At 48.0% G+C, this 26,806-nt stretch overlaps 1 protein-coding gene across 1 annotated transcript; it reads right to left on the bottom strand.

Annotated features, from left to right (window-relative positions):
• Positions 1-457: 457 nt before the first annotated feature.
• DSTN (destrin, actin depolymerizing factor) lies at positions 458-11,776 on the bottom strand. The gene is made up of 4 exons (XM_059468512.1): positions 11,520-11,776; positions 3,075-3,382; positions 2,758-2,834; positions 458-1,728 (listed from the first exon to the last, which is right to left on the bottom strand). Exons 1-4 carry the CDS (start codon positions 11,520-11,522, stop codon positions 1,619-1,621), a joined length of 498 nt encoding a protein of 165 aa, XP_059324495.1. The 5' UTR covers positions 11,523-11,776; the 3' UTR covers positions 458-1,618.
• Positions 11,777-26,806: the final 15,030 nt, after the last annotated feature.

Here is a 26,806-nt window from a genome sequence, read left to right as displayed (position 1 = left end):
GGGCAGGCAGGGCACAACACCCAACACACAGCTGGGCTGCTGGGCTCACACTGCAAACAGGGAATGGCTCCCAGGACAGCCCAGCCAACGGGACCTTGGGCCCAAAGCCTCAAGGCAGAGAGAGGTCTGGGAGCCTGCAGCAAGCAGAGCCAAAGAGGGGAACACACTGCAGAGACAAAGCTGCTTCCCCCCAGATCCCTCCAGCTTCACCAGCTCCTCCTTGCAGCCTGTTCCCCCCACTCCTGCTCCCAGAGCAGGGCAGGCAGTCCCTGCAGGAGGCACAGCAGCTCCCAAAGTGCTTACCCAGATCCAGCAGAGCCAGCCCCCTGCAGGAGGGCTGATCCCGAGGCTGGAGAGCAATCAGTCACTGACCCAGGGGAGGGAAAGCCCATTTATTTAGGCTGTTCAAATTTGGCACGCACAGAACATATCACAGTAATGCACTGGAGGCTAAGGGTTTTGGTTTTTTTTTTTTCTTTTTCTCTACAGACATACAAGAAAACTCTATGCAACTCCCATGTACACATTACACAAAGGAAACAGCTTTAATCAACCACTGATGAAACATGGAAGCTTTTAAGATCTCTGTAGCTGGCACAGGAATGTTCTCTACCCCCCATACAAAAGGCATTTCAGGTCAAACTTTCTAGTAGGTGATATTTCCATGCATTTCTACAGAATTAAAGAAGCTAACAGACAAAAAGCCCAGATCAAGCCATATTAGTCAGGCTGATTGGTTCTACTAAGTTAAATCAATAGTAATTATGGACAAATGGACCAAGTGACCAAAGACTGGGGCTGAAAATACCATTTTTTAAGTTGTGGTTCCTTTTCATTTTACTACCCATAACTGGAGAGCTCTGATATAAGAATCTGCATTTATAAAAGCCTCAGAAGCATCTGATCCACTAGTAAGTGTATATTAGAGAAAGGTAGTTCTAAATTAAACTGTGTCAACAGAAAAAGCAATTTCTATAGAATCACTCAGGAGGAAAGAGACCTCAAGACACTTCATAACAAGAAAATTGAACCTACAGAACAGTGAACCTTTAAATATTATTACTGCACTGTGAGTTTACAAGAGAGTGGATTAGGACTACTTCTCCAGAAAAAGTGTCTGTTTTATGTCTAGCTTCATAATTAGGCTTTTTTTAGTACAGCTCTGCAACTGCAAGCACTAAGAATTTAACCCAGTTTGGTGCTCACAGGTTGCTCCAGCTGAAGTTAAACTAAAGGTTTCAAGTTTTGTCTTAAAAGGTTAAAGGGAAAGTTTTTGAATTTCACTTGTTACTATTTGGAAAAGCAAGAACAGGAACCAGATCATTCTCACCTCTCCACCTTTCATGATACATTGCTCCAATTTTTAGAGACCTTTAGTGTTAATCCATTGGGGACAGTACTGGGCTGGACAACCAATGCAAATATTAATACACCAAGATAAATCCTTAATTTGATTTATTTAGGGTCATTTTTACATACAAGCTACATCTCCAAAATCTACTTTATTCTACAAGACAGCTTCCCTACTGTTAGTGAAACCCTTGCCTAGAATGTTTGCTTTATATAACTGATCTATTAAAACATGGAATGCTTGTAGAGTTGTGGCACTGTATGACATCTACACGGGACTTCCTTCAAAAGCTACGACTAGGGAGCCTCCTAGCTTCTCAGCAATGCAAGCTCGGTTCAGGTCCTCTGGCCCATTTGCTTGGCATTCATGCTTTATGCCTAGAAAAAGAGGCAAAACACTCAATAATGCAGTATTTCAACATGCTGGTAAGCAATCAAAGAAACATACCTGGTAGTAATATTAGAAGAAGCAATCCAGTCACTCAAGCAGACAAGTCCTGCCTTAGCTTAGGGAATTTGATGGTTTTTCCCTGCCTCATCCCAGGAGACATCTGGCTGCACACCAAATGTCACTGAAGGGACATGAAGGCAGAAATCTGTCACTAGCTCAGTGCTCAGGCTCTCAGAGCAAATCCCTCATTTCTTGTGCTGCCCTGGATACAGCAGGGGAGGGAGCTCCAGGCAAGCACATGGACAGGGCTGGCTCAGCTCCCGCTGCCTCTGCAGAGGTGGCTGAAAGCACCACCCTGCAAACCTGAGAGGCACAGACTGAGCTGGGCTGCCCAACCAACAGTGCTGCTTTTCCTTTTTAGGGCTGCAGAGCCCAACCCACGCCTGCCTTGTATGGTGGAAAACAGAATTTCCTCGGGATTTCTTTTTCTCAGCACACAGAAGTTTCCCATGGCAGTTCCGTCCCTGGAAGGCTGGCACTGCTGCACAAAGATCCTGTCAGTCTTGCACAGTTGCAAGGTTTTGGCCAGTGCAGCCTGAGGAGCTGAAGAGTGCTACCTGGCTATCAGCCAGACTGCCTTACTACAGCACAGTAAGTTTATGAGTCTGCATTTGAACAGACACAGGGATGAAAGTGCTCTGCCACTGAGGCAGCTCTGCCCAAAACCCAGTGTTGTGTTATCAATCTTATGGTTTCTAGCCTGTATGGTGCAATGTGCTACTCCATGTGGTCTATCACACATTGCAAAACCTGCTCTTGTCCTGAGCACTGTCCTAGTGCCTCTGAAATTTTGTCAGATAATGTAAATTTGTGCTAGAGCTCATTTTAGCTCTGTCACATGACACTTCACTTCTCAGTAGTATGTCAAAAAAACAACAACAAAAAAACTCCCAATTAAGCCTTGCTGTGTACTCCAGGGACACAGCAGAGTTAGGAACATTAGTTGTATTACATACCTTGAAACTTCTTTTTGATTGCATCCTTGGAGCTTGCGTAGATCATCTTACTTTTGAGAGGTGCTTGTTCTGGTGCCCTAGGGGAGACACCACAGAGAGTGAAATTAGTGACAATGATTACCCACCCCAGACAGAAGCAGGATCCTACCCACCATGGCCAACTGGAACATCTCATGGCTCCAGAATACAGGGATCAGGCTGCCCAGCTCACTTTAAGCCTGCCATTTTCCCAGCTTGGGCAATACAAACACTCAGAGACCTCACCCACAGAGCCTGGACTGCATGCTAGGAATGAGAGAGTTGGGAAGATGGCTTACCACAAGAAAAACATCAGCTCTTCTTTTTTGGATTCCTTGGTCTCGAAGCTTGCATCATACAAGGCATAGCGGCAATCCTTCTCGGGAAGCATCTGCACAAAGTGCTTGAAAGGGTCGGTGACCGTCACTCCGACGTCTCCCACCAGAATCTCTTTGCCTTCCTCCACAATAATGCACTTTTTGTCTGGACTGAGGCAGAAGATGACAGCCTTCTTCCTCTTCTTGATCTCCTCCGGCGTGGAGCACTTCCGCACTTTCATGTCGTAGAAGATGCGGCACACCTCATCGGCCACTTGTACTCCGGAGGCCTGCAGAGACCACAGCAAACACCTTCAGGCCCTGCTCCCAGCCACAGCATGGCACTGCCCTACATCCAAGGCTAGGAGACAATGGATTCCTGCAATAGTCACTGCAGCCCCTTTTTTCCAAAGCTAAGTAAAGAATCTGGAGTCTGGCTGCTGCCTGCCAACCCAAAACTATTCCAAAGAACGCACAATCCCACTCACACCAGAATATTGTTACAGGCATGCCAACCCCTTGTTCTCTGAGATTCAGTTGTGGCAGATCCTTTGGCATTACATCAGCTTAATTTTCTTCCCCATTTCATGCTGGCTGGACAAGCCCACAAGGATCTTCTGTTCAAAGTTTCCCAGCCATTTCCAGCATGCTTGCTAGGAGCTTTAGGAACAGAGGCAAAACTGGCCAAATTCCACACTTGTCACATGGACTCAGTTTAGAGATCAAGGGAAATGTAGTGGGGTACTGGGATTGCAGTGGAAGCTTTCAGCTGAACAAACCAACTTTGGGAAGTTGCTCTGAATTCAGTATTTCAAACAGAGAATTTGCAAGTCTTAAAAGTCTCTTCTTCTCACAACTACTTCAGCAGTTTTTAAAGCAAGCTCAACCCTTCTCAATATTTCCCCCCCACCTTGGAGTCAGCTGGGAAATTGTAGTGAGTGGTATCGTGTTCCCCCGTGTAAGCTGGAACAAGAGGTGCACATGCAGCACTATCAATCTGATGTTAAAGGCAGCTGCACAGAATAAAGAGGACAAGACCTAGCAAGAATGACAAAAGGCTGAACTGCATTTTCATTCTGATGCTGTTCTGGGAATGAGACAAAAAAAGTGGGAAGTAGAAGCATTTACATTTGAGTTCTCAGACTGCACCAAGCTGGATAGTTTAAGGGCAGCTGTGCAAGAGTGAACACTGCAAATGTGGGAAGCCAGCAGGCACTGCTGGAAGGACATCATGGCCAGAGCAGTAAAAACCAAATTGAAGCTTGTCCAGTACTGAACAACTCTATCTGTTGAAAATGCTACACACAGTACAAACAATGAGATTCCTTTAGAATCCTGCTTCCTCCCTCACTGCTTTTGTGTCTTCCACATTCAAATGACATTACTCATCCCCATCTATCAGAAGAAAAACTGCCTTCCTCCCTCCCTCCCTCCCTCTGTGCAAACCACGACACGTCACTGCTGCGAGCACAGTCAGCAGTACCAACACTCGGCTACAGCAGCAGGTGAGACACACAACTCAAAAAGGATAGAGGCTGCCCTTCATTCAGCCTCAAAATGTGAACTCAAGGGATTTCTTTTGCATTTTGAAGGAGCAGCAGAGTTCAGCTGTAAAACCAGAGGGACGGAGGTGCAGTGCTCAGGCTGTCCTTGAGAGATGGTTATGGAATGGACACCTATTTTAATGTGTGGGGGTTTTTTAAAGCCTTGACCAGTGCCTACCACAGAGAACTTCAGATAAGCCCAGATTCTCCTCTTTCTTCCAACATCCCTCCTCCTGTAACTCAGCTAACCCAGTGAGGAGAGGTGGCACAGCTGGCAGAATCTATTGCCATGGAGTTTGGTATCTAGAGCTCCCAAGTGCTGGCCACAGAAAGCCAGGACAATCTCATACACCAGCAATCTGAGACAGCTTTTCTTTAGGGTGGAGAGCAGTGCTTTCTCAGGGTTTACCTAACTACAATGGGACCTCCCTCTAGATTGACAATGCATGCTCAGTCTGTAAGTGGTAGCCCACGCAGCTTGCACTTTGGGACACGAGAACAGCAATTCAGTCACTGTGCCTCAGCTGTGTGGCAGGCAGCCATCCTTCTGCATATCACCAATAAGGTGAGGGAAGCACATGGAGAAAGCCTATTTCAGGACAAATTCAAGCTACAGTGCAAACATGGACCCAAAGTGACTCATTCTGGTGTCACCTCCTCCATACAGAGATGCTGCACTTTGTCAGTGTGACTGAGAGCTAATGAGGAATAAAGGTCTCCCCCTGTCCCTGTGTTTGGTGTGGGCAAGAGCCTCTTTGGGAAGACTCAAAATAACACAAAGTTAACCTAATAAAACAAACAGAGCAGCAACTGCAGCTATTTCATCATTCACTAAGGACAAATCCACTGTGAATTCAAGAGAAGCCTTCTCCTCCCCAAGGTTTATTTTCTAACTAAGGGCACCTCAGTAGCTGGCAATGGTGGCAAGACACAGGTTTTAGTCACAAAGGTTCTTAGAAAAGGCACAGAAAGTCTGCACTGCCATGGAAATGAGGCTATTTATAATGAAAAAGCACTACATGCCACCTACCTCTACCTTTGTCAATTCTTGAGCTTTGCTCTAACACTACAACAAATAATTCCTTTGCACCAAATCATGTTAACTTTGCAAGCACGGGTTAATGCTCAGCTCAGACCCAGAAGCAGCAGCAACAGAGCTGCAGCTTGATGCAAACTGTGCAGTCATGTGCATTTGCTTGTGCTACTACACAGCCAGAAACACGTCTCCAAGTCAGGAGACAAGTTGTTTCTTTAAAAAGAAACTGAACACTGCTGGCAAGTCAGTTCAGATTCCAAAAATGTAGAAAGTATTTAGTCTGGAAACTCAAAATTCACTGCAAACCTTCAGCTGATAACTGGGACTGACCAGAAGCTGAAGGGACAACAGTGACAACTGGATTTTTCAGCTTTCCAAAGCAAAAGGCTGTTAGTAGCTGGCGCTGCTCCTTTTCACAGCTGCTGTACAACCCCTGGATTCATCACACAAGCTGACATTGGCAGCCATTGTGTTGCCAGGGACAATGCAGATTTGTTCCATCTGAGAACACCCTATAGCTGTGCTACAGCATGGGCTGAGATGAGACAGTGCAACAAACCAATTCCCTCTGAAACCAGATCTGCTGTCCTGACTGCAGGGCTCCCTCTTCAACCCAGCCACAATGGCCTCACAAACATACTTAAAAAGGACAAAACTCAAACCCCAGGCAGCTTTTGTTTTAAGGTAGCTCCAACCACTCTGTGTAGAGCAACAACAGGATGACTGCTAAGAGCACTGGAACAAGGAGAAATTCCAGACTCTAAATACATGTCCTCAAGTGACATTTTAACCTCATGTCTGCTGCCTTGTCCAGAAGAAGAGCTGGTGAGAAGCCTCCACCCTCCCAGTAATGACAGAGCAAACACTTGTTAGTCTGGATTTTCCCTCTTTGGCCAGATATGGCTCTGCTCAGAGGATTCAATGCAGCACATTGGTTATTATTTTGTGCATTGTGGCTTGAATGCTGCAGAGCTCCAGCAGCCATGCTCCTGTTCCAGGATGGAAGCAGTTATCCAGCTCTGGAGTGGCACATGGGGTTGGTTCAGGCACTTGTGGGATGCACGACCATGAGCCAGCTGGTGACATTTCACTGAGGGGACAGACCCTTCATTGCAGCAAGGCAGCAGCAAGCAGGCAAGCCACCTAATTACCAGATGGGAAAATCATGCCAGGACAGCACATTCAGGAAAGAAGAGGCAGAACAAGTTTCTCTGAGGCAATCAGCACATCTGAGTTCTCCCCCAGCACCTCCATGCACACGCTGGGGGCTCAGCCCCTCACCCATGACCCTGTGGCACTGGTGGCAGTGTCCCCACTGGATGTCACCTGAGGCAGGGACTGCACTCACTGCCCTGTCAGCAGGCTCTGCAGGAACACAGCAGCTCTTGTTCAGAGGCTGAAGTGCAGAGCTCTGCACAAGCACTGGGAGAGAGCACAATGCCCTCCCTCCACAGGCAGCCAGAGAGGGAGCCCTGTGCCCAGCCAGCCTCCACTGCAGGAACCAGACCCAGCCATTGCCAAGTACCAAACTGAAATTTGATCTAAACTGGGGGAGACTGAAGAATAACCCAAAGATTTCTCAAGAAAATCCCCACATACAGAAAAGCCATTTCAGGAGTGAGAGATGTCAGACACCTGATAAACTGGATTCACAGCAAGCCTGCACTAAAGCACAACTCTGACACAATGAAATTCCACATCTCTTTTGTTAGGAAGTGAATATTGTGGGCATCAGTATTTTCCTTGAATACCTAAAATATTTTACCTAAGAAGAGTCCTTGTTTTCCTCAACTCCAAGACAGCTAAGACCTTAAACTAATGATTTAGTTTGCCTCAAGACAAGTTTGAAGGACTAAATTTAAGTCTTGAGAATTTCAGACTGTTGGTTTTGTCTCCTGTGATTAGAGCCCAAGAACTCTCCCCAGTGGTGCCTGGGCATGCATTATCTCTAGAGACATTCCAAGATCCAGCTCTTGACTTGTTTTGTCTGAGAACCACTCACAAACATTGTACACAACAGGGTGAACTATCCACAGCTACTCAAGTGGAAACTTTTGCTTCTTGGAAAAGCATCATCAATTTTTTCCAGAATCTGACACCAAGAATGTATTAAAGCACGCCTTGTTTAATTGCAAGGGCAGATGTGAGAACACTGTGCTCCCATGTTTGCTGGCCACATTATTGGCATGTATCTGGTTCTTAGTTTCTTCAGTAAACCCTGTTTCCCTCATGCCTGGCTTACCCCCCTATCTACCTCTGAAATTCCCTGCCACTGCCAGAGCTGCCTGTGCAGCCATGTGGCACTTCCCTCTGACTCACTCATGTGTCATAGTACATCTCTGCAATAAATACTTTTCCAATTAAACCTATTTCCACCCAACTGCTCTGGGACAGCACCCTTCAGGGACAGAGCTGTCCCCTGCACTGCCACACAATGGAACCTGAGGGAAAAACTAAGCCAAGGTAGCTGTGGGAGCACTTAGGAGAAAGGGAGAGTTACAGCCTGGCTGAAAGGAAGTTTTGCCAAATCAGGCCTCTGGAAAGGTGTCACCACCTAAGGCCAACAAGCCAGTTGAAAATGTAGGCAGTCAAAACCATAAAGATATTAAATACTGCTTGGCTTTCAATCTGTTATCTGAGCACTCAAGAAAACACATCTGATGTTAACATCCCCACTTTTCTGAGCAGGAAGGAGGAAATGCAAGGAGCAGCTACTTTGACTTCATCCCAGAGACCAGAACAGTGTGGGAACACCAGTGACCTCAGGAGCCTGGAAAAGCCCACATTCCCTGTTTACCTACAGCTGGACAGAGAGACACCTCCATTTACAGGGAACAGCCTGTACATCTCAAAGGCCAAGGTTTCAACTCAGATCTGAGGCCTGACAGGAAACAGAACTTGCAGCCTTTTACTACTGCTGTATAAGAGGCCATTATTTGCACACCATAAACCAGCAAGAAGTACAGAGTCATCTACATATCACTTGTAGAAAGATCTTGAGTCTTGAAGTTTTTATTTTGCATTATTTGGTCTCTTTTGGCAGGGGGAAGGTGGGAGGGAAAGAACTGAAACTCTATTCACCTTTTATTTCCTGCCCCAACCCCCAAGAAGAAAGGTTATTGACAAGATGAGATGAGTATAAAAACAATTATTAAAAAAAAAAAAAAAAAAAAAAAACAAACACTACCCTTTGAATTCCTGAAGGTAATTTCTTCAGCTTTTAGCCAAAGAGGAAATTATCTCCTTCTCTGAGCCACCACCAAGTTCACTCCCAACTGAATTATCAAGGTAGGCAGAACAAGCAATACCCACAAAAGGCAATCCCAGCAACAGCACTGAAAAACAGGAACTGCAGTGGCCAGCAGCAGCAGGGCAGAAGTTTTGAGCAGCAGCCATTCCTGTGTTGAAATGTAAGTTTTTAAGGTAATGCAGGTGGAAGCTGGTGTGTAAAAGGACTCTTGCAGAAAATCAAAGCTTCTCAGAAACACATTCAGCACACAGATCAGCTGTTATGAGCCTAAATGCCTATAGGAATTTTCTTGTGGCCTTTCAGGCACCTACAGCAACCTAAAGCTTAAATGCCACCCTCAAAATGAGGCTTTGAAGGGCAGCTCTGGGCACCCCTGACACTTTTTAGTGAGGGATCCTCCTCTCCTGAGGAGACTGCTGTGAACACTGAACAACCAGGTGTGGAAAAGGCCGAGCACAGCTTCACAGCAAGCCCTGGTTGCAGTCAGGCTCTCTCACACGGGATTGCTTAGGTCAGCCCGTGCACCCAGCAGGAGCCTCTTGACAGTGATCCTGCCAAGGCGAGTAGGAACATGCCAGACATCAGCAGCACCAATTGTCAGGAGGCTGTTATCTTGTATATGAGGCAGATGTACCTTGTAATTACACAGATCTGGGAATAGCACTGACTAACAACCAAGAAAAATCATTTGCACGGTACTCCAAAGACCTTGGACTCATTTAATCCAGCAGCAAAGAAACTGAACATTGTGGCAAGGCACAAAAGCTGGAAATCCAAGCTCCTTTGATAGCAAAGGATGCCCTCCTGCTGGCACTACCACACTTTGCCAGAAGGCCTCCACTCTGCCCAAAACCAACTTCATTTGCAGCCTCTCAAAAAAGCCTCCCTAAACCCTTTTGCAAAAAGGAGATCACTATGAGAAATAGTAGTTTTGACTGACTTGGGAATTCCCTGGTTGCAAAGCAAGATGAAGCCTGACACGCTGAGTAGTCACACTTAACTAGGTTTGCATACTGCAGAGGTGGAAGCTGGCTTGTTGAGACAAGCCTCTCTTAAACAGGAGCTGTGAGTCTCATCAGACTTTTTAGCAGCTTCATCTGCAGCTCCCATCAGCTCTGCTCCATGCTGCAGCTTGGGTGTTGGAGAAAGCAGGGACATGAGCAGTACATCCTGTCTGCCACCCTACGGACCAAAAATTTATTTCCTGGATATACCACGTGTTCAGTGAACTACTGGTAAATACCAAGGGAAGGCCTCAATATTTAAAACCTCTAATACAGGTAAATAACTCAGTATTTATGTGTGTATTGTCACTGGGTAAATAACCCAGTAAGTGTGTGTTGCTGGACAAGTGCTTGTGGATGACTCAAGAAAAACAAGGCAGCGGTTAAAGCTGCATGAGCTAATAATTGAGGCAAATTTGCCAACCTCCATCTCCTGAGTCAAACGAGGATGCAAACTCTGAGCACGGGCAAAGCAAACAGAAGGAGCCACCATGAGACTGAACACGCGTTTGGTCTATTCTGCCCCATTTATGCAAGGAGAGCCCTAACCCTTTTTTTTCTTTTGAAAGCCAGGAAACACAATCACTGCGGATCCTTAATACTTTTTTTGTCTCTTTGCTTCCAGCGTTATGCCTAGGATGAATGATGAATGCTTTCAGCACTGTCCGGAGAAGCAAAACAAATAAAAAAAATTAAAAAAAAAACCCCAAGTCGTTGCAGCAACTGCCTCAAAATTTCAGCTTCCTGGAGCGGCCGCTGCGACACCCTCCCTGGTTTTTACACTCAGCGATTCCCTCCGCGGGTTCCGCTTCCCCCTTTTGTCCGCCGCCAGCGCCGCGGGCTCGGGCCGGGCCGGGCGGCCCTGGCAGGGGACAGGGCCCGTGCTGGCCCCGCCGCCGCTTTCTAGGCCAGGCCCGAGCCCCGGGCCGTGCGAAGATGGCTCCCGCGGGACCGAGGCGGCGGCCGCGCTTCCTCCCGAGCAGGGCAGCCCCCGGCCTCGCACCGGCACCGCCCGGTGCCTTCCTGCGGGGCTGCGACCCCCTCGCGGCCAGCCAGCCCCCCGTGGGGAGCGGCGGGGCCGCCGCCTCCCGGTCGCTCCCGGCCGCGCCCTGCGGCGCCGCGCACAGCCCCCCCTTCCCACCCGGCCTTTTCCCGCCGCGCCCTCGCTCCGCGCCAACCCCCCCTCCCAGGGCCGAATGGACGCGCCCGCCCCCAGCGCCTGTGTGCGACGCGGAGCGAACCATTACCTTACAGTGGGGGAAAGAAAAAGGAGGGAGGACAGTTCCATCGCTTCAAGGCGGGGTGGGAGTAACCTTCCGTCGCCTCATGGCGGGATGGGGGCGGGGGGGAAGGGAGGAGAACGGATCCGCCGCGTCAAGTTCAAAGGCGAACGGGAAGGACCGGGAGAAAGGGAAGGAGAAGAAAAAGGGGGGGCACGATACGGCCAGGCACAGCGGCGCCGCCAGCCAGAGCGCCGGCCGGGATGCGGCGGGCGGTACCGCCGCCCCCCTCCCCCCTTTTTTCCCCCAGGGATGAAGGCGGAGGCGGGAGACGGAGAAGTCAGAGGCCCGTCCGGCGGCGCGCGGTGCCTACCATGGCGTCAGCGGGGCGCGGCGGGCGGGCGGCGGAGCGCGGTGCGGCGGCGGCGGCTCCCTCGGCTGTCTGGGCGCGGCGCGGGCTCCGGCGGCAGGAAGAGAAGCTGCGAGGGCGCGAGCCGGGCGGAAGCGCTGCCGACGTCACGGCCGCCGTGCCCGGAGGAGGAGGAAGCGGTTGCTATGGCGGGAGCCCCGCGTGGCGACGCCCCGGCCCCGTGCGCACGCGCGGGCGGGGCGGGGGGCGGCAACACCGTCGGCACGCAGGGCCCCGCCCCTGAAGAGTTAACCAATCACAGGGAGATTGGGGCTGATTGACGTGTCAGCCGCCCAATAGCGCGCGCATTCAGCCGGGTAGGCGGGGTTACCTGCTCGAAGGTGTGCCGGGTGGGGTGCGGGGATGATCGTGAGGGCAGAGCTGGGGGGCTCGGGGGGCCGTGAGGGACAGCAGCGGGATTTGGGCTGCTGGGAGCGCGGCTGGAACCGACTCGGGCGGCCGCGAGAGCAGCGGGGAGCCTGCGGGAGGGGATGGCCGCAGCAGCAGCGGCGAGGGGCGGGCAGCCGGGCGGAAGTGTGGGAGTTTTTCTCTTTTTTTTTTTTTTTTTTTTTTTTTTTTTTTTTTCTCCCTCCGAGGGTTTTTCACTACCTACTTTGGTGCGATCGCGGGCGGGCGGTGCTGATTGGCTCGGGCTGAGGCTGCAGCAGAGCCCGGCGCTTCCCGCCGGCACCCGCGCATCCCGGATCCCGGCACCGCTCCATCCCCGCGGCCGCAACAACGGGCGGCTTGTCCTCGGAACAAAGGCGGCCCTGAGGAAACGCTGCTGCCGAGGCCGGGGCAGCTCCCAGAAGCTGCTGCTCCGTGCTCATGGCAGCCCTGACTAAAGAAAATATTCATTCCTTAATGTTCCTGCCCGGCAAAGCTCGGGCTGCTTGTAATCAGAGTACTAAGGCGTCTGCTGATGGTACAAAATGTATATATAGAAAGTTAGGTTTTTATCACCGAATTCTGACTGCAGTGATGTTCCCGGAGAAGAACAGTCGATGAACAAACCCCTCCCCCCCGCATCAAAAGCTTATTTATTGTGTATGTGCCTTCCTGTAAGAAGGAAACAAAAACAAGACTCGATGGCGGCGTTTTCAGGGCTGGGGTATGAGGGAACAATACTTCATTGCAACTATCGTGAAGCTTCACTATTAAAGATGTGGGCAATGCTTACACACGTTACAGTTTATATCCATATTGCTGTTCTAGTTAAAAGGGTTCAGTTTTTATTTGATTTATCCCCTCTTTCGAGGCTACCCCAGTAGATGCTTTTTGTAGATGTTCACGTAAGAGAGAAGTTGCTGAAAGACACCCATGCTGAAGATGGGTGCATTGAAAAGTCCATCCTTTTTCATTAGGCTCTTGAGCTGGGTGACTTATTCCTGCCAGGGTTTCCTTTTTTGCAAAAGCTCTTCCATCAGATTTGTAATGAAACTAGCAAAAAGACCAGCACAACTAAGACTTTAACTGGCCTGAGTGGATAGTTCTTCCCCAGACCCTTTTCTGATACATTTAATCAAGGACAGCTTAAATTTGTCCCCAAATCTTGACTGACTTTGGAAGTATTACCAAGAAATGAACAGGGTCGTGTTTGATTTTTTTCCCCCCCTTTTAAAATGTAGTTCTAAAACAAGTTCAGATAAAGTGCCTGTGTGGTAGGGAGAGCTTCAATCCTGTCAGCAAGTTTCTCTGGACAACTTCTGGTGCTGCCTCCTCTGTGATTGTGGCTTGCAGAGGAAATCAAGGCAGTGGTGGGTAGCAGTCAGTGCCACAGCAGACCTTGCTCTCTGGTGGTGGGTGCATAAATCTGGGGCAGCCATGCTTTCTAATCAACATTGATGTGGGTAATCTGTCTGTTACTGCTCCAGGCTTGCTCTTCCTAGCTGGGTTTCACTCTGACAGAGGGGTACAGAAGTGAGACATCCTGGGGAGGAGGGGAGGAGATGATGCAAGGCCATGAGAACAGGGCTGGGGCTATCTCATGCTGTGTACTTATAAGGGCAAATGAGGTGGAACTGGCCTCTTGGCTCAGCCTGCACTGAGAGGTGGTTTTGGAAACGTTGCAGTAGGTTGAGAAAGTATCTAACCAGTTAAAGGAAATTCAGCAGGGACAAGTACTCCTTTACCAGGAGGGTAAGAGGAAATTCTCACTTTTAACCTGCCTGGTGAGAAAGATGTACCTGCTCTGGGAAGGGCACTCGCTCACTCTCCAACAACCACATCTGCTTTTGGGAATGTTTCATTCCCCAGAAGACAAAGCAGCATAGCCCACCAAGGTAGTCGCAATGACAGATAGGAATGTTGTGAATACATTGCAGAGAAGAAGGTTTTTTACTAGCTCTTCTGCTTTTCAACAGTGAACCAGCTTTGCCCTTTTTTTTCCCCACAGTGTTAGTGCTATAAATAAGCCAGGCTGGAAGCTCAGGCTGTACATTTGGATGAACCATCATGAAAGGTGAATCCCCCTCCTGCTCTTAAGGCAAATGGTATTTGCTATCAGCCTGAAACTTCCCCCTCACACACACACACTGCCCCCCAAAAATCCATCCCTCAGCCAGGGGGGACCCTGAGAGATTCCAGCAATCCTGTAGCTGTGGTGACCACTTAGGTTCCTGTCAGAAACACCAGTGTGAACTGCAGCTGGCAAATGTCTGCCCAATGAAGGATGGCTCCAAAATCCAGCATGGGCAATAAAAGAAGTCACCCGTGCTCTCCATTTTCGAAAGAGACCTAACATCAACAAAAACCTGAGATCAATACATCCACTTTGCTGACTTTGTAGCTTTTGAGATGGTGACTACTTGCTTGCTTTCTATGCCTCAGCTATTTGAACTCCCCCTCCCGTCCTCCAAGCTACTGACTCATTTCCTCCTCTAAAACCTTCCTTTTTTAGCCTTTCGCTCTGAAGTATTTAGTGTCTGTTTTGAGCTGCATGCTCCATGCCTTACTTAGGCAAACTCCTACATCAAAGCCCTGCAAGCCATGGTTTTGTACCATGGAAATCGTTTGTTTTCCCTGATAGTTTCAGTCCTGAGGGGCAGCCTTGGCTACTGACTGTGCTCGTCGGCAAATTGCTGCTTTGCTGTTGGAAATCGGGGATGCAGACAATCGGCAAAGCAGCTGGTGAGCTGAGGCTGCCGCTGCTTATGCTAATTGCTGTTGTCTCCCTCTCAGCCCCGCTTCCCCCATCTGCCTGCATCCACCTGCCGTCTTTTCATCCACTTTTACCCTGAGCAGGGATCACGGAGGCTCCTGTTTGGCTGAACAAGCACACAGCACCCAGATCCTGACTTTCTGTGCTCTCTGATGTCGCAAAGGAGCAGGCAGTGTCCCCTGGTGCACAGGGGTGACCCCGGAGCTTTGGTGGTGGCTGATGGATGCTGCTGTACCAACACTGCCTTTTTCTCAGGGCTTGTGGAATATTGGCTCTGTGGTCTTGGCGTCGCAAGGATCAGCAAAGATAATTTTAGACAGGAACAGAAAGTCTCTGTAAACCTTACAGTCATAGCTATTTCACTGGCAGAAAAAAACCCCATGAGGAGCCCATGGCTGTGCATTGCTGAAACATTCTGCTTAGCAGGTGTGCTGGAGTAAAAATTTAAAGGGAAATTTGGAGACAGGAGAATCTAAGGGTGATTTCCAGAAACTGCTGCATCCCTTTTCTGAGGAGGTGGTGCAGCAGACAGGATGCAGGAACCAGAGCCTGGTATTTGGTCCTAAGCCCTATCCTAGTCCATGGCGTGAGTCTGGACAAGCTGCTTTTCCCCTTTGCATTAGTTTCCTGTTTTTGAAGTGTTAACTTTGTTCCTGCTTTTTCGGTGTTACAATTTGAGATTTAGTGCAGATCAGAGCTAGATGTTGCTTATCAATACTTCCTATTTTTACAGTAATGAAAAGGCTGTTCCTAAATTGCTACAGATGAATGCCAGAACTCGTATTCCCTTTAATTTGCTGTCAACCTCCACAACTGCTGCAGGTTGCAATTCTTCTGACTTTGCATGGTAAGAACTGCAGGCCATAAGCAACCAGAATAAAAATTGACCCTGCTTGCTGCTGTAAAACTGGGTGAATTTTATCAGCCTCATCAGAACTGGTCTGGATTGAGTGGGATGGGGAAGTTAGCTCAGTGCTTCATTACCCCCGGGGCATTTTCTCCACTAGAAGGACAAAGGAGGAAATAACACAAGAAGGCAGCTCAGCAGTGGAACAGCTTCATGTTAATTTAAGTAAGCAAGAATGTCATCAAGCTACTCTCCTACCTGGCTTATTTTTTTTCCCCTTTGGTTTTTGTTGCCAGTAAAGTCTGCCTGTTGCCAGTAAAGCCACATTAAAAAAATACTTTTTATGTGAGAATGAAATGCATCTTGCTCCAGAATCAGCTTAAGGGCTGGCCACTGCTCACATCCTCAAAACAGGCAATGTACAGAGCTTACAATGATGTGTTTCCCTTGCATGCACGGGGATTGGATCTTAAATCCCTGCCAGTCTGAGAAGGGAGGCTCGCCTTGAACCAGCGGGTAAAGCTGTAAGCAGCATCTCTGCCTGCATCACCCGAGCGCTTTGCAGCATCCCTGGGGTCGTGCTCCCGAGCTTTAGCCGTGAGACACGGCTGTGTGTGCAGTCCCTTCTCTGGAGGGGGAGGGCTGAGCCCAGAGAGCTCCCACAGCCTCGGGCAGGAAATCTGTGGCGAGCGTGATGAATTCTTCGCTGCCTTAGCAGGGTAACACCCGACCCTTCGGGCCATCTCTGCTCTGCGCATGGAAGGGGATCAGATCGTGCTGCTACACCGAATGCGGCACGACTGCAGGGGTTCCTTGGAGAATAAGCATCTGTGGCTCATGTGGGCTTTGTTCCAGGTGTGGAGGTGGTTGCTGCTGATGCCATTAGTAATTGCTATCTGCAATGCCATTAATAATTATTTTATTTCCTGAAGTTGTGAGCCCCCGCTCCTCACAGTCTGTAACCCAGACAGAAGGTTGTTGTAGCAGTTTCATTTTCTTATGACAGGGTTTGTGCTCAGCTGCATCAGAATAATGAAACCTCTTGGAGGTGTGTTGCTCATGCAGGATGGCCCCTTGTTTTGGCTGGGGAACTGCAGGCCTGTCTGTGTTTGTCAGGCTGTGGCCACTTACTGAACCTGTCTGGGTTTGGCTCTCTGGAATGGGGGGAGCTTTACTCTTGTTAAAATTGGGAGTTCATTTTATGGAGGGCTTCTGTGGGTAAGATAAGATGGGAGGTGAATTAGCCCTACCTCGTGTATAGGGCAAGGTGATGTACAGGCATAGGCTGGAAAATCCCCACCCCTAATCTGCTTACTGTCTAACCATAAGAAATGCATGGGGTAATGAAAAAGGAAGCAATGAGACATATTAGTCAGCATGATGGATGTTCATCGACAGCAGCCTTATAGCTGTGGAGGATTTGCTAGAGGGTAGTGAAAAGCCCTTCAAAACTGTCAAAAGATAATTAAGTAGCATTGACTGATTTCTGGGGAATGCTCTGGGAATTTAGGGTTGTTATGGGAGGCCTGAGTTGCAGAGGTGGGTCTGGAGAGGTAAGCACTCATTTCCCAACAGCAGCCATGGCTGCTGTGACACTGGAGAGAAGGCACAGCACTGGCAGTGCCTGTGGAGCACAACTGGGATGGGCTGCAGGACAAATCTGCCCAGAGCCTGGGTCTGATGGGTCTGAGTGCTATGGGAGCTGGCTGTGCCACCACTGATATGGGTAGGGCAGGGGAGAGCAAGCATATCAGTGGTTTTGCCTCCCAATACATCAGGTACTTGCAAAAAGGGATTTGCTTTCCTGGTGAACTTGAGCCTCACACATGGGTGGATAACACTCCTGCCACTACTGCCACTTGGGCTGTGCCAGGTGAGGTGGAGGAGTAGGAGGGCATTCCAGAGAGACACATTGGGAAGGAAGAAGGTCTTGCTGTGTTTCCTGTGAGTGTGAGTGGATGGGAATCTCTGACAGTTTCCTTCACCTCTCTGCTATCTGTGTTGTGGACAGATTATGAATGGAGTCAAGGGTGGCTTGATAGCTGTATCTCTGCTCTGGCTGTATTTATAGCTCTGGGTTGGCAGCTGGGTCATGGTGAGCTATATATACCTGCTGTGGTTGGTCTTGTCCAGGCAAGTGGCTGTGGGAAGTCTCCACTGAAAATCAGGGTAGTGTGAGTGGAGCATTCCTTTCCCACCACCCTCTTTAGATCTGTTCTGTGTCCCTCAATCTGTACTGGTGGCCAGAGCTTGGTGTGCTGGCTCTGTTCTGGCACACAGAGTGTAGAAAGGCTGGCTGCTGTGGGGGCATGGACCATCTGGGTGAGCCTGTGTATTCCCAGTCTTCAGCAAGCAGCATTCTCCTTCTGAGCCTTTGCATGGCCTGAGAGGATGGGTGGTCATCTCTGCATGGGTGGTCACCCAGCAAGCTGCGTGTGGGTGCTGGGATGGAGCGTGGTTACAGCAGCACTTCTGGAGGGAGCCAGGAAGCTCAGCTTGCCAGTCGATGGCGTATGGGCTGAATCTGGCCAGCCAGAGCAGCTTCTTCCCTGAGCACACCCCCCTGTCATCCTTCCCTAGGGCTCTGACACTTCTGCTGGATCAGAAACACTCGAATGTAACCAAAACACAACTCCTGGCCAGTGTTTCCCCTGCCAGGTTGCCCATCACAGAAGTCTTACTCCCAACATATGATGCTTTGTTCTTGCAGTGCTCACAAAGATACTCCTGACCTTCCTTCCAGCTCCTTGGGCTTCCAGGCTCATTTCCCCTCCTCTCCCGCATCCCACCTGTCTCAGGCCCAGATTCAGCATCAAGGTGGAAGTGGCCGGGCAGCTGGGAGGTGTCCGGCTGGGGATGCCGGGGCAGAGCGAGGCCGTGTCACCCCTTGCCAGCAGAGAGGCGCTGAGCAGAGGGCGGCTGTCCCAGAGCTGCTGCCCGCTGGTGACTGAAGGCACGGCACCATCTGGTGGCATGAAAGGAATTTGTCTGTAAGTCTGTCAGAGAGCAGTCCTGACTTTCTCAGCCTGATGCAAACTGGCAGTTTCCAACTATTTTTTTTATCTCCTTTTTAGTTTCCCCCTCTTCTTCCCTTCCCTCTTCTGAGGCTTTGGGTCCCTCTGTGGCTTTGCCCACCTGTCTGATGTTCTTGTTTATCCCCAGCTGCTCTATTTCTTACAGAGACAAACTTGTCCAGCTCTGTGTCATTCCTGGAGCATGGTGCAATTTCTCAGTCTGGGAAGAAGTGTTAGAGAGCTGCAGAGGGCACTGGCCAAGGGCAGGCTGCTGCAGCCTGAGATGTGACAGCTCTGCTCCCCCTTTAGAGCTGTCCTGGATTGGATCAGAAGTCTGTCTAACCTGGTGTCCTCTTCCTGGCAGGAGATACCTGGGAAGAAAGGCTGTGACGGTGTTCACAGGGGTCTTAAGATGAGGGAAGAGACAAAGATCTGACTCTATGTTTCAGAAGGCTTGATTTATTATTTTATGATATATATTACATTAAAACTACACTAAAAGAATAGAAGAAAGGATTTCATCAGAAGGCTAGCTAAGACTAGAATAGGAAGGAATGATAACAAAGGTTTGTGGTTGAGCTCTCTGTCCAAGCCAGCTGGGCTGTGATTGGCCATTAATTACAAACATCAAACATGAGCCAATCACAGATGCACCTGTTGCATTCCACAGCAGCAGATAATCAATGTTTACATTTTGTTCCTGAGGCCTCCCAGCTTCTCAGGAGGAAAAATCCTAAGGAAAGGATTTTTCATGAAAGTTGTCTGCAACAAAAGGCAGTCAGTTGGCAGCAGGAGATCATCTAGATGGTCTGCCAGCCTCCCATGTGCAGGCAGGAATCTCCTGAGTTTGGCATTGTGCCTCTACTTTTGATAACCTTCTGTGGATTTCATCCTTTTTCTGGTTTTGGATCATCACCACCTGAACCTGTGAAGACTCCTGGCATTTGTTACACCTTCTGGAGGTGCAGCTGGGCAGGACAGGACACCTCTGCCTTGGGCTGGGGGTTTAAAGATCTGTCCAAGGTTGTATGAGCGTTGTTCATCTGTGTGCTGGGGCTGCAGGGCAGAGCATACAGCCAGAAAGGATTGGTGATATGTCACTGTTGTCTCTTTTCCAGGTCCCTTGGAGGCACTAGATACACCAGGAGTGTCCAGATTGTGGGTCTGCTGATCTTCAGGCACAGAGCAGTGGTGGCACCCAGCTCAGAGCCAGGTGTCAAGGTGGGTGTTAAGGAACAAACCCTGTATGTGAGCTGTCTGAGATGGAGTGTTTTGGTTCCTGCAGATCCCCTGAGACCCTCACTGTTTAAGGGCTGCTGGGTACTAGATTGGGACTGTTGCCTAAAAATCAGATAGGAAAAAATGGAGGCCTCTTTGTGAAAATCATGGCAGTGCAAGCTCTTTTTCACCCAAATTCCACTGGATTTTGGCTGGGTCTTCTTCTGGTTTGGGGTGTTATAAAACCTGGATGGGTGACAGTAATCTGGTTGCTGTTGATTTTGTCATTAACCAAACACAGGTACCTCCTGGCCTGTGAATGTGTGTCCCAGCACAGCTTGCATGCCTGGGCTTGAGAAAGGGATGCCAGGCTTGTGAGGAGGAGCTGGGAGTTGTGCTGGGCTCTGAAGCAGGCACCCCTGCACTAGACACCATCGTGTTCAGTGTTCAGGTCTGACTGCTCTCAGTGCACTGGGAGAGGGCAGCACAGGGCTGTGCTCCTGTTATCCAGAGTTCCATGTGAGCAAGGAAAAACATGGAGCCACTGCAAGTCCATCTTTGCAAATTCACGTTTTGCCACCAGGGAGCTCCCATTCCTCACACCAGTCCTATGGTCAGAAAACAGAGTCCAACATGGCAAAAAAAAAAAAAAAAAATCCTTCAGTTTCTACCAGATCCAAGCTCTTGTGTAAGGACTGGACTCTGCGGTGCTTGCTCTGGCTTTAAAAAAATATTATTTTAGTGCTTGGATGGGTTTTGCTCTTTCATTGCAGGTTTCTTAGGAATGGGAGAACATTGAGGCTGGGAATATTGAGGCTGAATGACAGAAAACACAGTGAGCAGGTGGAAATGTGGTGACTGCAATGCATTTTTCCTCACTCTGGTGGTTTTGGACAGTCTTGATGGAATAGCAGAGCTGGAGAGGGTCTGCCTGCAGCCATGCCCTTGCTGCTAATTGACCTACAGAGAATAATGTGGCACTTGTGCTTCTAGAAAGAGTGTTGACACATGCAGTAGGTTTATTTTGGTACTAATTAGAGTTTTTAATCACCAGTGATATGACTTTTTCTGTTTGATTACAGGGTTGAAGCATTTACTCCCCCAGATGATGGAACTCTCACCTTTTCCATCTACTCTCCTGCCTTCCAATGCCTGGTTTCTTTCCTGCTCTTACCTGGCACTTTCACAAACACATATTTCAACCTCCCACATTCCTACATTGCTGAGGAGACAAGTTTTTCACACTTGGAGGAAAAGATAATTGGTATAGTTGAAATACAATTGGTATAATTGAATAATGATTAATTAATTAATAATTGATGAAAAATTAGTAGTCAGAATACTACAGTGAGTTTGTAAAAATGACTGTGCTCCCTTTTTGGGGGCTGGTGTGAATGATGTGAGGTTAGCTGTGGCAGAGTAATGTGTTCTCTGTGTTCCTGCTAGATCACAGCAAGGGACATCAGAGTTTGGAACCAGAAAAGTGTTTCCAAGGATGAGGATAGCAAAGCAGTAGACTAAATTACTGGGGTAAGAAATGAATGTCCTTTCTTGGAGGTTCTTAAAAAGCAGCATAAAGATGGTGTAATTCCTGTCCCTTTCCTCAGATAGTCTGTCACAGGATATCCTCAGCAAAGGTTTCTGTAGCACACAGACAGAAGGGTGGAAGGACATCTTTAGAGACCTGCCTGGCAAGTCTCCTCATCTTAGGCCTAGATTCTTTCCTGTCATGGATCCACAAAGGTTGTGTGCACTGTCTGCTGGGAACTGAGTCACACCATGCCAGGGAAGAGGAAAAAGGCCTTCAAAATCCAAGCAGTTCCCAAGAGAACAATTTTTCTCCAGGAAACCAAAGACCCAGCTGTAGCACTTTTCAGTCCAGTGTGGCTTCCTTCTGACTCTGCTGGACTTTGCTGTCCAGGGGAGACAAGGGGAAATGTTTCAAGTTAGGGTGAGTTTAGGAATATGTTGGAAGAGCAGCATATGCTGGCATGCATCTGTGTGGGAATATCTATGGGCAAAAAAAGCCAAAGTTCTCCTGAAGTGTGAGAACTTGCTTCATCATTTATTTACATGCTTCAACACTTGCATTTTCATGAGGGCTTAGATATTTCATGTATTAGCCAGAACAAACACAGCAAAGGGCTCTTCTAAACTCTTGATGAAATCATTGAGGGCTTTGCGTCTACCTGTGATTTTCCACTTATTTGAGTTTCCTTTGAGAAGTGAACCAAAAATCTGGCACTCATGGGCTCCAAGTGACTTTGTGGTGTTCTTGGGTGCACTGCTTCTCCATAAAACAGTGTCTTGATCCCATCCAAGCACAGATATTTGTTTGTTTGTCTATGACAGGTATAGTATCAATGATATTTGCTTGTTGAGCTATCCACGTCATGCTTTAATGGAAATTCTTTAAAGAAGTTAAAAATATTCATTGTAGTACACTGGCTCAGCAAATACTGCAGTAAAACCTTTGGAATAGAGACTAAATGACAGAAATTAGTGAGTTATGTGTGGAGGGGAAATGAAAAGCATTTTTTTATGGCATATTGCAGTGGTTACTAAGCTTTATGACTTTCTCAGCAGTCTCAGGATGTTGTATTTTTTTTTCCTTAAAAGCTGCTGGAAGAAAGACATTGCATAAGAAACTCCATTTTCTAATTTAAAAACAAAATTCTAACTCTCATGGTTGCTTAGAAAAACATGAAAACATGAGCTGGATGTTCCAGATAAGATGTTGAAATCAAAACCAAACAGGATGGAAATCTTGGTTCATAGTTTTATACTCCAGACAGCAAACAAACAGCCTTAGATTGGCTTAGAAATTCTGCAGTTTGGAAATGTATCAATGTCTGACTTTTGGGACCTGACTGCAGGCATGAGGACACATGTGATTTTGGAATCAGAGCTTAGTCTCTTTTTTGTTAGACAATATTGACTTTCATAAAAAGTGCAAAATAAAAGATTTTTTTAAAAAAATATTTTTCTGGTGGGAGCACTTTTTTTTTTCAAACTTTCCCTGGCATTACTTGAGTCCCTTTTTGTCTCTTGTTTTGTTCCCCAACTAATTTTATTCTGTTCTGAGTTGAGAATTTTATCCTGAAACTTTTTTTGGTTCATTCTTCTTTCCTTCTGGACTTCAGTGTCTCTGTCTGGAGATTTCCATTTGCTTAGATTTTGATGTTGACCTCAGATTTGGTGTTTTGTTCCATTCCTCATTTTGTCTTTGTCACCCTGTTCTTTGCTTTCCAGCTTTGTTTTGTACAATTCCACCTTGGGTGGTGGGTGGTGTTCCACCTGGATGTTGCCTTTTACCAGCTGAGCATGGGATGTTTCCAAGTGGCTCAGTGCAGCACCCAAAGTCACATTTGAGCTCATCTTCTCATGACTGGGAAAGCTGTTGCCTTGTTTTGTTTTCCCAGAGGAGATGACTGAAATTTTGGTGAAAGACATGCACAGACAATTCACAGAGAGGGAATTACAGCTCTCCAAGCAGAACTGACCCTGAGGCTGTGTAGTGGCAAACTTTGTGGTTGCACTCCTGGTGATACAGTGGAGTGGTGTGAAAGTAGCTGGAGGATGAAAAATATTCTCTCTATCCCCCACTGTGCTTAGACCTGCATCATCCATTGCTTAGGATATACAAAGTGCTATCCCTAGCGAGATTTTTTCTTTCCCAGCTGTTTTTTGTTACTTTGTTAAGGTAAGATCTGCAGCTTTGGGCATCATATACATGAGATAGAAATCTCTTAACCATAGAAAAGCTGGCTAGATCTTATTTATCAGAGTCTTTGTCTTCAGAGCCTAAGTGTATCTGTCATCTCCTAGTTTATCCTATAGTGGACTCCTGGCTGTCCAAGGCTTTGAGGTCATATGGATAATTAGCAGTCAAGCACTTCCATTCCATCTAATTCAGGCTTTTCCCAGTATTATTGACCTCATATGGCCCTGTCTGGGCTGGATGCAAGTCAAGGGCCAAACCATGCATCAAACCAGGTATGTCAGGCTGCCAGAAGGCAGAGGCAGGGGTAGAATCACTCCCCTTTTAAACCAACATTCCTTTGAGCCATACATCAGGTCACGCCTCAAAACACTTATCTGTGTTTGCCAGCCTTTAATAGGTGGTGAGCACACACATTTCAGAGGAAATTGTTGGGTGGTATATGGAGATTAGAAGTACCTGAGCACACAAAGAGAGAGAGGGAGGGAGTTAGAGGTGGCATGGCCAGCTCTGTAGAGATGTGTAGTGCTTGCTGGTCTCCAAACAAACTCATTAGGCCTTTGCACAACACCAATTGCTGAGCTGCTACTTCAGATTCCTAAGTGAGGACTTTGTAGAAAGCATGACCATAGAATGGGGCTGGTGGGACTCAGAATTCTTGCTGGAGCAAGTAGAATGTGGAGGTTTGGAAGAAAAGGAGACTACCTTTGCATGCACTCTGAGATGTGTGTGAATCCAATGACTCAGATGGAAGGAGCCCAGTGAGAACAGAAAACAGCACTGAACTCTTGTCCAGGTGGGAAGGAAGCTTGGAAAAGAGCAGATGGCTCACTGGCTTTTATGTTTCTTGGTAGCCCCCAGTGCACATGTATTTTTGGAGGTATATCCTAGAAGCATCCAGAAAAGTCAAGAAGATACTCCCCTAGTTCTCCAACATATGTCAAGGAGAGGTTTGGAAAACACTGGCCTTGGCACAGTGGCAGACAGGACCCGTGGCTGTGGAGATTTGCAAGCAATGTGACCTCACTTGTGACCCCAGATGCCTTTACAGAATTTGGCATCTCCCTGCACTACTTCCCCTTCCATGTCTGGTTTGTCCTGACTCCTCTGCACTTGGCATTGGGGTGTTGTGTTGCAAAGACACCTCACTGGAGAACATTTCTGCACTTCCTCACAGCCATGCCCTAGGCTAGCATGTCGCTGGTTGACATGTTTCCTGATTTGTGTTTATTGCTGCAGAGCCACTGCTTCCTCCTGGCCTTGGCTGACACCACAATCCTCACTCCACATAAATAGAAGGCCTCTCTTGAACTGCCTGTGGGGTGGGCTTGCTCAGCCTGACCCTGCCAAGACGGGGCAATGAGTCTGTCTGAGCCACAGGGCTTTCTTATCCCACTGTAAGTGGCCACTTGCAACATCCACAAGGGTTGCCTGACTGCTAGGGAGGCCAAGAAGGGAAAGAAGGTAATTTCCTGGCCATGCTGTGAATTGTAGCAGGAATATCTAGGATTTTGGGAAAGCAGAATGACAGACTTCCATTCAGTGGGACACTTGGGCAGTGGAGTTCCAAGGAGCGCTCCCTTGTCATGCAGTCAGGGACTGAACTGGGAGGTTGGCCAGAGTTTTCATGGCTTGGGACAGGGAGGGAAAGGAGGCACTTGCCAGCTTAGGTGGAGTATGTCTACCTGCAAGAAAATGTGAGGTGTCTTCAGTATTTTATAGGACTGGTCTGGCCCTAGAGGCCTTGCAGAGAAGCCAGAGTAAAAGGGACAAAATATGTGTGGTCTTGAAGGGCCTTGTCATCCTTTGCAGGGTAACTCTTTAGAATACTTTATGCCCCTTTGGAAGTCAGCACTGCTGGTGCTTTTTGATCTCACTTTGCTGGATAATCACTGGCATTGTCTGCTCAATGTATTACACAGCTACAATTTAATTTTTCTCTCTGAAAATCCCTGCTGAGAGAATTGGTGGGCTTAGGCAGGTATTTGGCTGTGTCAATCTTCATGGGATGCCTTCTCTACAAAAAAGGCAAAGCCACAATTACACTAAAGCCTCTTATTTCTTGTGTTTAATGGTATATGGCTGGCAGCAAGGATGGCAATGGAAAAGCAGCAATGTTCTTTTAAAATTGGTATTAATGGGAACACACACACGGGGAGAGACAGATGCGAACTGCTTCCAGCCTAAAAGCAGCAGCTGCAGAAACAGGGATTACTTGTTTACCAAGACTAGGGTATGCCCAAGAGTTAAAAAATGCATGATTGAACCTTTGGGCCCTAGTTCTCAGCCCTGCTAATGATTGCTTGAGAACCCTCCATAAATCATTTAATTTCTTTCTTTCTGGCCTGGAACTCAGTTGAGAACAACTGTTGGTTTACTTCTACTTGTTTTTGGTTTTGGTTTTTCTTCTTTTCAGAATCTCTAATCTCAGCTGTTTGGTGACTGCATGACTCCTGGAGTGCAGGACAATTTCACTACCTAAATTCAAGAGTGTGGGCTTCACAACAGAGAATGGCTTGTTGGGGGGACTGGTTGGGCTGTTCCCTTGAGCATGGGTGAGAGGGTTTTGGAGAAATGGCTTTCATGTGGGGTCAGGGTCAGAGAGTTCTGCAGAGGCCTCTGTCTTCAGTGGGATTTCCCTTCTGCCACAGCCTTCACCTCACCCCAGCTCTGAGTTCACACAGTGACTGAGCTGGTTGGGCCCAGGTAGAGATGGGAGAAGAGCAAGGGGTCAGAGCTGGAGGCATCTCTGGACCCTGCCAGATTTGGAATTAGAAAGGGAGCAAAACGGGAGCAGCTTAGAGGCCTCTCATGATTTTTGGCTGCTCTCTCAGCCTCCTCTGTTCTGTGGATTCCCAGCAAACCTCAACTTCTGCTTCATGCAAAGGGCTGTGCTTTCCCTGGTATTGCTTCTCTCACAGTGAGAATCCTTGTGCTCTTTCTTCCCCAAATCTTGTGCTTGGGAATGTCCAGTTACACAGGCATTGTGTCTTAAGGAGGCTGATTCACTGACCACCCATATGATTCCTGCCCTTGGTTAATGCTCACTTGGCTACAGAAATCCCCTTAGAAGGCTCCCAGTGTTGCTCACAATGAAGCAGATGGGAGTTTCTAAATTGTCTCTTTAAGGACTTGTAGATGCAGGTGTTGGAGTCCCTGAGTTTCAGGCAGGTGAGGTACCATATAGATGTTTTCTGCATTTTTTCTGCAATGATCTCTACGATTGTAAGAGGTCTGCAACCTTCTTTTACTCTTCTAAAGCAGCCTGCAGGCCAGCATTGATAATAGGAA

This window comes from Ammospiza nelsoni, chromosome 3, assembly GCF_027579445.1.
Source record: "Ammospiza nelsoni isolate bAmmNel1 chromosome 3, bAmmNel1.pri, whole genome shotgun sequence".
Lineage (NCBI taxonomy): Eukaryota > Metazoa > Chordata > Aves > Passeriformes > Passerellidae > Ammospiza > Ammospiza nelsoni.
Note: the sequence above shows the minus strand (reverse complement) of the source record. Positions and strands in the feature narration are given on the sequence as shown.

What these genes read in the sequence shown, in the direction of transcription:
- DSTN (XM_059468512.1), bottom strand. An exon ending in GAGCTGATGTTTTTCTTGTG is followed by an intron (nt 2,835 to 3,074) that starts GTAAGCCATCTT and finishes TGTCTCCCCTAG; the next exon opens with GGCACCAGAACAAGCACCTC. An exon ending in AATCAAAAAGAAGTTTCAAG is followed by an intron (nt 1,729 to 2,757) that starts GTATGTAATACA and finishes CTCTTTTTCTAG; the next exon opens with GCATAAAGCATGAATGCCAA.